Below are 12308 nucleotides of genomic sequence, written 5' to 3' on the forward strand. Positions count from 1 at the left end.
GATGAAAGTGAAAGAGGAGAGTGAAAAAATTGGCTTAAAGCTCAACATTCAGAAAACTAAGATCATGGCATCTGGTCCCATCACCTCATGGGAAATAGATGGGGAGACAGTGGAAACAGTGTCAGACTTTATTTTGGGGGGCTCCAAAATCACTGCAGATGGTGACTGCAGCCATGAAAGTAAAAGATGCTTACTCCTTGGAGGGAAAGTTATGACCAACCTAGATAGCATGTTAAAAAGCAGACAATACTTTGCCAACAAAAGTCCATCTAGTCAAGGCTATGGTTTTTCCAGTGGTCATGTATGGATGTGAGAGTTGGACTATGAAGAAAGTTGAGCGCCAAAAAATTGAGGCTTTTGTACTGTGGTGTTGGAAAAGACTCTTGAGAGTCCCTTGGACTGCAAGGAGATCGAACCAGTCCATCCTAAAGCAGATCAGTCCTGGGTGTTCACTGGAAGGACTGATGCTGAAGCTGAAACTCCAGTACTTTGGCCACTTCATGCAAAGAGTTGACTCATTGGAAAAGACCCTGATGCTAGGAGGGATTGGAGGCAGAAGGGGACAACAGAGTATGAGATGGCTGGATGGCATCACCGACATGTGTTTGAGTAAACTCCGGGAGTTTGTGATGGACAGAAGGTCTGGCGTGCTGCGATTCATGGGGTCACAGGAGTTGGACACAGCCGAGTGACTGAACTGAACTGATTTCTGCCCTATTTTTGTTTTATTGCTATTTCTCTATAAATTTATTCCAAAGAAGAAGTTTATTTTGGGCTCAGGATGGGATCCTCAGTTCAGCTAGTCTTAGTGGAAGCAGGCAGAACCCAGGTTCTTGCAACAACCTCTCTGAAGTCTTAATTCCAACTGAGGCAGGTGTGAAGGGGACCTGACTCGTGAAGCTTACTTCCTGCCCTTCTGGTTCACAGACACGAGTTCAACAACCTGGCTGGGCGTGTGTACTCCTGTCAGACCCAGCCCTCAGAATGGAGGGCAGCCCAGAGAAAGCTTCACACCCACCAAGGGAATCTGCTCTAGAAGAAAGGTGTTTGTTTTCCAGCAACACTACGAACTGTCAAGCCTTTCCAGTTTTGCTAAACTTATGGCTGAAAACTACAGACAGAAAGCTATTTAGAATAGTAATTCTTTACTCTTGATTGAGGTGGAAGATTTTTTCATTTGAATACTACTTGCACTTCTGTGTGAAATTCCCGCCTAAATCCTTTGTCTAATTTTCCATGAGGTTTGTTTGTCTTTTACTGATTTGAAAGATTTCTTTCGTCTAGATTTTAATCTGCTGCCTATTATAAGGGTTACAAAACACACCTGCTGCTTGTCTTTTAACTTTGTTTATGGTGTCTTTTACCAGAGACATTTAGTTTTGACGCAGTAAAATGTGTAACTCCTTTCCTTTATGGTTTTTGGGTTTTTGGGGTTGCTTGTGAATTCCCTCCCCACGCTGTCTTTCCTCCTAGTTCCTTTATAGGTTGTTTTGTTTTTTTAAATAAAGTAATAAGGTCTTTTATGTCATTTGGAATTTATTTTTACATATGGAATGCAGTATGATTCCAACTTTTCCCCCACAGAAATACCCAACTGGCCCACCACCATTGAGCTGCTGTTTTTATCCAATTCAACATGCCACCCTATCATCTATGATGTTCCTACACACACACACACACACACACACACACACACATGGACACACGCATGTGCCTGTTTCTGGACTCTTTGTTCTCTTCCTCTAAGTGCTCCACCTATCTGCATGCTGAGGGCATAAAGGTTTTAATTACCTTCATGCTATGTTTTAAAGGAGTCAAGCCCATCCCTTTTTCTTTTTCAAAATTTCCTTTCAGACTGCGCTTCTAGCTGAACCTTGGAAATCAACTTAAGTTCCATGAAACATCTGTTGAAATTTCCAATCAGGTTTCCTTCTGGGCAGAAGTGGCATTCTTACCACACCAAGCCTTCCCATCCTAGAGAACGCTCAGGGCCTTCAGAGCCTCGGGCGTGCTTTCACTCTGTTCAATACCTCACACAGTTGCCTGGCAGACATTCCAGAAATATATGTTGAATAATTTTCATATTTTCTTTATATAGACTTTCAAGTATTTGGTAAGGATTATTCTTAGATAATTTATATTTCTTGTTGCCACAACAGAAAGGACCTTATATCCGTTACATTTTCTAACTAGTTGCTGTTGGCATATAAGAAAGCAATTGCTCTTTCTATGGTGAACTTGTATCTAGTCACCACTGATCAATCAATTCCAACAGTTTCTTAGTTCTCATGGATAACCAGTTTGATAATCATACCATCTACATTGTCACCTTCTTCCCAATATAAACACACCTTCTTTGTTAAAATGTTTTGCTTTGGCCAGGCCTCCAGAGCAGTAACACAGTAGTGATAGTAGGCATTCTTGGCCTTTTCTGACTATAAGGGGAAGACTCTATCAAACATTTACCTAACTAACATGTCAGTAAGTATACTAGTTTTTGATGTAGGTTTGTAGTAAATATCCTTTATTAATAACCTATTTAAAAATTTTTAATAGTTTTTCTTTAATTATTAATGAGAACTGAATTTTATTCATTGCCTTTTTCCCATCTATCACGTCAATCTTATACAGGTCAAGCAGTTGGCCCAACTGTTCATATATGTTGGCTCAATAAATATTAGCAGTTATTATCAAAGATAAATTTCCTCGTGTGGAATCCTTTACAAATAATGTACAGAGAAGACAGCAGCAAACTCACAAAAATAGGCATCAACCACTAAAAATGGGATGGCTACCTTAACAGGTTCCTATGGCCTGTGAACTAATGCATGTGATTTGGGGTGAGGCAAATAACCTCCCTATAAAATGATGCAGAATTCTAGGTGTAGGTGGGGTTCCCTGGAGAGATTTCACAGCTTTCTCCAGAAGGCTCTATGTCCCAGAAAAGTTAAGCACTGTTTTAGGTGGGGGGAGAGTTGAGAAGACACACAAGACAAGATTAATAGCAGATGACCAAGATTAGGCTCGCTGCAGTTTGGAGGGAGCCAGGCACCCTGGTCAGTGGCCGGGGGTGGGGGGGGGGGTCTCCCCTAGAGTCATGGTTCCAGTATCAAAGAAAATGAATGATGGGGGAGGGAATCCCCAAAGAACTTTCCCACCTTTTATTTTCCTTTGTTCTCTTTCAAAAGTTCAAATATATTAACCAAGTCATATCTGCAGAAATGTACAGACCAACTTCTCAGAGCAAGGGAAAAAGATAAGCACCCAGAGAATGGGTGCATGGATGGCCCCAAAGATAAGTCTCATCTATGTTGTGCTTCCGTGGGCTGAGAGACTAGAAAGATCCCACAGACCAGTCCTGATTGGTCATTTTGGTGAACTTACTCCTCTTTTTAGGATAATGGGGTTTCAAACTAGTTCATTTCATAAACTTTCTAATGCCCTTTATCTCCAGCAAATGGCGGCCAGATACACTCAGCAACAAAAAGAAAACAGGGAGGGATTATTATGATGGGAAAGAATGAACAGGCACAAAAGAAAATGCATAAGAATTGGGGGAGACACTAGGCCGAGCTAAGGAAGAAACAGATGTGGATTCAAAGAAACAGCCTCTGGTCTTCAGAGACAGAACAAGAAGTCTCCACTCCAGGAACATATGGCTTCTATTCTGCTGTAGGTGTTAAAAAAAGGTTGCCATTTATTTCCTCTTAGAAAAGATTATGTAAGGACCACAAGGGATCAAACATGACTAACCCTTGTTTCTTTCTGTACAGGACTGTTATCTCTGTCCCATCTAGAGAGTTTGGGGCTGGGGATCAGGCCCCTGCACCCTGCTCACAGGTATGGCAACTCTACTTACAAGTCATCACAATAACACCACTTAGAGAAAAGCAACAAACACCCTTCTTACCTGCCTAAGTGTTCAGAGTTCGGACTGACCAGGTACATTAGATTCCTGAGTGTATGCAGTGGCTGTAATTGATCTAAATTTACATGCTAGAAAAAGTGGGGAAAAAAAAGAGATTAATATTTTCAACCATGTAACAAATTAAAATTGAGCTCACGGCGTATTTTCCATACCTGGGAAAAGCACAGATAAAGAATATTTGCATTCAGTTTCTTCACTGCGCGAGTAAATTTCTGTCTGCTGAGGTTTTCTCCACAAAATTCACTGCAAAACAAATGGACAATTTGTAAAGTTGTGATTCCTGAAAAAATTCTGTTAAAATGTTCATTTTAAAGAGTACGCTTTACACTACAGTTAGCACAAGACACACCCCAAGTCCTCTGCCTCATAATAAACTGCACTTATCAGGAACTTTCTAGAAATGAGCTACTGCTCTCCTGAAGAGCAACTTCACTGCTTCCAGAAATTACACATGCATGTACCCTGTGACCAAGCAGCCCTACTTCTGAAAACTTACTCTGCACAAGTATCTGCACACTAATGAAACAACGAATGGACAGGATTATTCTCTGAGGTATGAGCAGGAGACGCAGCAGGCTGGTAAGATCTTGGCATATTTGTACAAAGGAAAACTTTGTGACTATCCATGTTAGGCAGAGGGACGGCTAAAGCCAGCAGTGGCTCTACAAGGTCCCCATGGGATCTGCAGACTTGGATCCCCACTGCCTCATTCTCTCCCTCTCCCCGGGCTCTGCACCTGCCCTTCTCCTTGCCCAGGGATCCCCGTGGCCTGCTCCCAGCCTCCTCCAGGTTCCCACAGGATCCATACCCATCCTCTCGGATGTGGTAAACCCTTCCCTGCCCCACATTCCCACTCTTTCACCTGCTCTAATGTTCTCCCCAACCCTCATCACCAACTGACACAATGTTCATTTACTATGTGTCTCTCTGTTAAAATTAAGTACCAAATGGGCAGAGATTATATTTTCATCACCAGTGTACTCCCTCCAGTGCCTAGAACAGTGCCAAGCACACAGCAGATACTCAAAAAATCTTCATAAATAAAAACAAATTTAAAAAGCAAGGTGTAGAGCACCTTAGTTTAGCACAGTAACTTTTGTGTTTAAAGGGAGGTGGTGGTGGTGGTGGTAATAACATACATTAACATTTACTTGAAATGCAAGGATAACGTGGGAGGTAGGAAGACCTTAGTAGGAACTGGGTGGACTATAAACCTTTACAATTAAATAAGAAAGTGTTACAATTTACTCAGTTCTTACACATAAGCACAACCTCTGTGTATCCTGGTTTTCCCTTATCTTTTCCTATGAGAGAATTCTGTGGTCTTTTCAAACACGTCACATGCAATTTTAAGATAATGACACAAATTTGCACATTGGGCTTATGAAGTATTTCACGGTCAGATCTTTTCTTTTTAGAAAATCCTTGAATTCTCTCTTTTTTTTTTTTTTCCTTTCCTGGCCATACATGAGGCATGCGGGATCTGACCAGGGATCTAACCCATGCCCCCTGCAGTGGAAGTGCAGAGTCTTAACCACTGGACCACCTGGAAAGTCCCAATAATACTTAAATTCTTGTCCTTCCCCAATTCCCCTCCCATTGTTTTAATTAAAATAAAGAACACAATAAGAACATGAGAGAGCCATGATAAAGATGACATCACTGCTTTTAATTACTTGCCTGTTGCACAGCTTTTTGGGAAGATTTATGTCGAGTATATGAGACAAAATGTTGACCAGCTGAGTCGCGTAGCACAATGCAGCACTGATCGTGTAAGCAGGGTTATTATGCTCCATGTCTATAAAGTAGAAAACAGCCACACACAAAAAACTTCAACAAAAACATTAATGAACCTGGTTTCTGGGATGTGTGGTTTTATCAATACATTACTGACAGTTAAGCTTTACTCTTTATTAATAAAAGGTCCATGCCCAGACATTAATATTATTTATAATTTTTGATGAGTGGAATATAACCTAAGCAAATGGGCCTAACCAGACCCAGCATAAATGAAATTGAAGTCTGAACTGCTTGGATAATGCATTATTTATGCAATTAATGACCAACTTAAAAGTCACCTCCTCAGAGAGGCCTCCCCTGACTACCCTACAGAGAAATAGTCCCTTCCTCTGTAGTCCCACCCCATGAAGTGCTGGTTCTGCCCACAGCCCACACTCGGTGTGTGATGCCTTTGACCATGAGTTGCTTCCTTTCCTCTCCACAGAGAGGCAAAGGGCTACACCTGCCTTGGTGACATCACCTTGTGCATGACACGAGCAGCGTGCCTGACAGAAAGCACTCAGTAAATACTTGCTGGATAACTAAATGCATCATCTCTCTCCACCAAAGAGAAGCTAGTGGCATTTTAAAGGGTTTTTCTACTGGGGTATTTCAATCTCCACGTAGGACTGGTGGAAAAAAAAAAAAAAGTTATTTACAAAGTTAGAAGCTATAAAAATGGGACCCAACAGGCTAAATACACTTCTTTAAATAGTGAGATCTTTTTATATAAGTAACATTTGACCCCAAAAGGTGAAATATCTAAAAAAATATTAACACATGTTTTCAGTCCATTCATCAATTAACAAAATGTGGCAGAGCCACACAAGGAATATTATTCAGTCATAAAAGGGATGAAACGTATATGCCACAGTGTGGAGGAACTCTGAAAACCACACATTAAGTGAAGCAAGCCTGACACAAGGCCACACGTTGTATGATCCCATTTCTGTGAAACAAACAGAAAGAGTCCATGGAGACAGAAAGCAGGACAGTGTTTGCCAAGAGCGGGGAAGAGGAGGGGATGGGAGTGACTGATTCGAGCCCCAGAGTTTTTGTCTGGGATGAAAAAAGTGCTTTTGATCTTGACAAAGGTGATGGCTGCACAACAATGTACTAAGTCCCACTCACTGACTCTATAACATTCATTTTGTTACATAAATTTCACCTCAATTAAAAAAAATTTATAAAAGTTTTCAAACACTATCTTGCTTCTCACCAGGCCCCTGCGTGGTTTTCTTCTCTTCCACCCAGTTGTAGTAGGCTGAGTAGTCCCCGTTGTTGGGAAGGCTAATCCAAGGCCCCGTGATGCTAATGCTGGTATCCCCGTTGTGATCATCACAGACCCATCGCCCCGAGAGGTAAGTCGTCCTCCGCGCTTCAGCGAGTTTGCTCACGGTGCTGGAGGTCATGGCGCTGTCGCTCTCTGAAGACACGTCTGCAGGATCTCTACAAACCGAAGATCATATGGATGTAAAGGCACTGGATTTTAAACAGTGTGCAGTTACTTGGCAGGTACATGGAACACTGAGATGATGCATGAAAGGACAGGGATTTAATTGGAAAATACAGAGGTGAGCAAGTCCTTCCAGAGGTGAAGGACAAAGCAGTTGTGGCAGAGAAGCTCATGGCATGTGGGCATGATGGCACCATGAACAAGGGCATCAAGTGTTAGGTTCTCAAACCATGTGATCTTAAGAACCCCTCACGTGCTTAAAAAATTCTGAGGGCTCCAAAGAGTTTTTGTGTATGTGTGTTAGATCTATTAATATTTACTGTATTAAAAATCTGAGAAATATTTAAATTATTAACTCATTCAAAAATAATAAATCCCATTACATATAAGTAGCATGTTTTTATGAATGAAAAATTTTATTTTTCAAAACAGGAAAATTAGCAGAGTGACATTATTTGCTGACCAGCTGAGTGGCACATGACTTTTGAAAGTCTCTTTAAAACCCAAGTTTTTCTGCTGTTCTTTCAAGGGGAGAAAGTGTCCCATAGTGAAAAAAAAAAACAAAAAAAAAACTAGTTTCACCAGCAACTCACTCAAGGGCCTTTCCTTCAGCCTGGTAGCTTTCAGCATGCAGCAAACATGCTTTCTACAGACTTCCCACCACACTGCACAGCAGTCTAAGGACGGGCATGCAGCGGTCAAGACTTAATTTAAATAAAATGAATAGTTTCTACTGCTTCATCAATAGTGTTCTTGACGTGTAACTGGTTGGTTTTTGCACTGCAAGGCAATCCAATGACTATTACCACAGTTTGGTGTCACTGCCTTGAAACCTGTCAAGGTGACGGAGATTTTCCCACCATGGCATTTGAGCCACCAGTACAAATGTCAACAGAGTGAAAAGGGAAAATAAAGTGTTAGTATTATTATGAAAACAGTTTTGACTGCACAGATGTCCTGAAAAGGCCTCAGTGACCCAGAGAGGTTCACAGACTACACTTGGAGTGTTGCTGGCCTAAAGTGTGGAAGTGGAATGAGAAGGCCCGGCAGGTACCATGCAGGTGGCGAGAACCCAGGGTGTTTGGGGAGCAGAGGTCAGCGTGGGTGTGTGTGGGAGGCACAAGGGGAGTGCCAGAAAACGGTGCTGGAAGAAGAGGTGGGAGATGCCCAGACAGGGCAGGGCCTGCTGTGCTGCTCTGCGTTTAGAACCCATCCCCTGGGCCACCAGCTGCACGTGAACCCAGTCCTGGCGGCCCTGCACAGGACACTGCGGCCAGTTCTAGGCCGTCCCTCTACTTCCACCTTCCCCCACTCAAGGCAGGGTGAGAAGAAATGTGACGGAGCAAGGTATCTTATCATAGGGATAACTTCAACACTGCTAGCTTAAAAAAGAATGATATATAGCAATTTACACTAACAGAAAAGATTTAAACAGCACAAGTATGGAAGAGAAAGTTTTTCTCTGAGTCTTAGTATCCTACAATCTGGAACAGTATCCTAGTCTTGTTGACCATGTGTTCTAACATAGGTATTTTGGCTCATATTTAATTTAAAAAATCTAAAATGTAATCTGGCATAATGCTTCTGTTTGTCAGTTTTTTCCCCCTCAAAGGCCTGGCCAGCTGTCTTTATGCCAATTTTTGGGAAAATCCAACTTTTCCCCACTGATTCAGAATACCACTTCCGGGTCTATTTCTGAGCCCTGAATTCTTCTCTATTTTGAATCTGCCTTTTTCTCTCTGTATTTGCTAACCATCACTAGTGACAAATGACTTGTTAAGTGTCAGAGAGTAGACTGTCAAGTCAGAAGCACAATCAGACCTTCAGGCTTTGAGGAAGCTTACTCTGGCAACAGGTGAAAGGACAGACTGAAGTGGAGGCACTGAATTCTAAGTCCTAAGGAGCAAGAGTCCACTGACGGCCCAGCGCCAGGAAAAGGTGCCAGAGAGTGAAGGCAACTGCAGAGAAGGAAAACCCTCAAGGGCAAGGGCCTGATGGTTAACCAGAAAACAAACGAAACTCCTCAGTGGAAGTTTCCAAATCTGTGTGATCACCAGCATTATCTGGGGAAGTTTAAGAGATAAAACACTCTAAGAGGGACAGGGGGGCTGAAGCTCAGTCCTCTGGAACCTGTTTTCTCCTGAAGCTCCTGAGTGACTCTGACGGTCAGCCAGCTGAGAATCCCCATCCTGTTCGTCCCACTGGCTCCTGAGGGCACCTGAGCCTCAACCTAGCTGATCCTGAGCGAGACGGGAGGGTTACAAGGGAAAGGTGGAGTCAGCATGTCTCGCCCACCAAGTAAGAGACCCAGGGGCTTCTTCTTCCATCTAGCTCATGATTTCTCTGTGAGGTAGGCGTTTATTATCCCCATCTCACAGATAAGGAAATAAGACTTGAAGGCGCAAGAAATTGCCTAACAGCATGTGACTATTGAGCAGCCTGACTGGTCCTGCAGCCACATCAGATGGTTCCAGATGAAGGTTGTGAGCCCGGCCCTCCTCTGGAAGCTCTACGAGTCTATAAGCTTGGGCTTCACCTCTCCCAGGGCCATCATCCTTCCCCCTGACTGCCTCCCCAACTTCGTGCAGTGTTTACTATAGACTGAAGCAGATAAGACTTAAGTTTCATCACCAGGAAAACCCAGAATGAGGCCCAATAAATGTGCTGACGTGCTTGAAAGACACTTGATCTTTGGAAATTGGGTTTCCCTAGAGTCAAAAGACTTGCTTACTGTACCTCGCACCAGTCTTTACTTCCTCAATGGGAAAAATGACAGACGTGAGCTCTAATATGTGAGACCGCCGAAGATCTGCCAGACGCTCATAATGACTTCTTAAGTCCATGTTTTTTTTCTCTACCAGGTCACCAAGTTTGCGATTATGCCTCTGGATCTTCTCCTTCTTTTCCTGGTGCCGTTGTGCTCGAGTATAAAGTTTCTGATTCTTTTCCTTGGTTTTGAGGAGGCCTTCGGTATCTAAAATAAACAAGTCACACCCAACAATAAGCTCTGGAAACAGTTTCTGGATACTGCATACTAACACTCCCCCACCAAGGCCTCCAAAGCATTAAGTGTCTTCCTGCATTATGTCTAAATTGAAAGCAAAACCTCAATAACATTAATGAGATGACGTTCACCAAGTATGGAGACCAAGAGTTTAGTTCAAGGAGGTATTATACACAGAGCAAAGGGGACCACCACTAAAATGATTCTGAGTCTCCATTTGTAATCAACATTAGTAAGCATCACTCAAGACTATCAAGTTCAAGTTAGGGAAGCTGGATTGCGTTTGGAGTTTAGCACACAAAGCACCTGACTTTCTTCAAGTAAACACTGAAGAATAGGCACGTTGGGCAGAAAAAATACCAAAGTTCGAAAAACTCACTGGAGACCTGATTTTCCTTAGGAAACTATTCAGTGTGCCTTGGGCTCCACTCAGATAACCCGAGGACAACCTCACGGCCGGTGGTCATGCAACAAAGAAACAGACCACCACTCTGAAAAGTCACAGTTGGGAGTAGCACCCCCAGCAGGGTGGGAGTACCCACCATACACTAACATTTTAACCACTGCAAGGGCCACCAGAGCCTGGCCACACAGCCGAGAACACAGACACTCATCCTGCCCAATATGTGCCCTTTTTATGGAGGTCCTAGGGCTTCCCAGGTAACACAGCGGTAAAGTATCCCTGCCAATGCAGGAGATGCAAGAGACACGGGTTCGATCCCAAGGTTGGGAAGATCCCCTGGAGGAGGAAATGTTAACCCACTACAGTATTCTTGTCTGGAGAATCCCATGGACAGAGGAGCCTGGCAGGCTACAGTCCATGGGGTTGCAGAGAGTCAGACAAGACTAGGTTATTTCACAGCAGGCATAAAGTTTCTTTTACACACACACACACATATCTTTTTTTTCTTCACACATACACACACACACACACCTTTTTCTTCTCTGATTCATCTCTTCACCATTCCTGATCAATATGAATGTCCCGAAGGTTAAGTCTATGGTCCTTTCACACACTTTCCAGTTAAGTTCATTCATTTTCATGATCTCTACTGAGTTCTTTACAAGTACTCAAATGTATCTGTCAATATCTAGCCAAGGCCTGAGCCATATGGTGGTTAGATTTTTTAAATGCCATTTTCCAGTGTAATACCGGAACTCCTTGAAGGTGACAGGAAATCATCACAGACACCCAACCTGCACTAGTGCACTCAGGTTAAGTCACTCTTCTCTCCATGTCATCTTCCCTGTCTGTAATCTACTCTTGCTATTTTGGCAAATAACAGATCAACTCAACTCTGAAATTTCAAATACAATCCAATTTCCCTATCTATGCCGTATTATCATGCAATCATAACATGTTAAATCAAAAGATTCTGGAGAAATGTTCATCAGGAGCTACAGTTTATAATTGGTACTTTAACAATAAGATTCTGTGGTTTTTTTTTTTTTAAAAACACACAACAGGCTATTTCTTGAGTAGCAAACTCTTAATCTAATCTATAACCTTGAGCTTCTGGAATTCATTAACTGCCTTGAAATTGTTTGCAAAATTTTCTCAGTTTAATATAGATGGTGGCAACAGCTTATGAACCTGGCAGGTCATGAGAGTAGAGCTACTACTCAAAGTGTGAGCCATGGATCTGGCCCAAACCTTTACCAAATAAAACAAGTACAGAAATAGCAAATTTAGAAAAAAAATATTTTGACATGGCTATGTGATATTACTGTGGCATCCAAGTATGTAATCACTTTTCTAGTAACTAATTTTACCATTATTTTACAACATTATTGATGTTGGTTTATGACACATTGGAAATGAAGGAGAAAAAAATGGTCTTTTACTACAGACAGGTTATGAACCATTGATCCCAGTCCCCACGAATGAGATTTTCATTTTCTAAGTCCAAGGCAGGGCCCAGATTCTCTCTAGAGTTTTAAAAATGGTTATCAGGTGACACCAATCATCTGCTAGGGATGGAAATCACAGCTATAGAGACCACTAGTAGAGAACCATATCTCTTGTTAGTATTTTCCATGGTTGTTGCCTTCAGTATTTTGGGGCTTTGCTGTTATTGTTCAGTCACCAAGTTGTGTCCAACTCTTTTCCACCCTATGACCTGCAGCACACCAGGCTCCTC

General features: G+C 42.4%; 1 protein-coding gene across 2 annotated transcripts in view; it reads right to left on the reverse strand.

Moving 5' to 3' along the window:
- The window catches only part of ATG14 (autophagy related 14), a 38556-nt gene that overhangs the window by 8271 nt on the left and 17977 nt on the right, over positions 1-12308 (reverse strand). For both annotated transcript variants that reach the window (XM_065941215.1, XM_065941213.1), the window contains exons 5-9: positions 9900-10137; positions 6927-7156; positions 5609-5726; positions 4081-4171; positions 3911-3996 (exon numbers count right to left, since the gene is read on the reverse strand). In XM_065941215.1, the coding sequence (XP_065797287.1) occupies positions 3911-3996; positions 4081-4171; positions 5609-5726; positions 6927-7156; positions 9900-10137 (763 nt within the window). The remainder of the gene's footprint in view (positions 1-3910; positions 3997-4080; positions 4172-5608; positions 5727-6926; positions 7157-9899; positions 10138-12308) is intronic.

This window comes from Muntiacus reevesi, chromosome 7 (assembly GCF_963930625.1).
Source record: "Muntiacus reevesi chromosome 7, mMunRee1.1, whole genome shotgun sequence".
Lineage (NCBI taxonomy): Eukaryota > Metazoa > Chordata > Mammalia > Artiodactyla > Cervidae > Muntiacus > Muntiacus reevesi.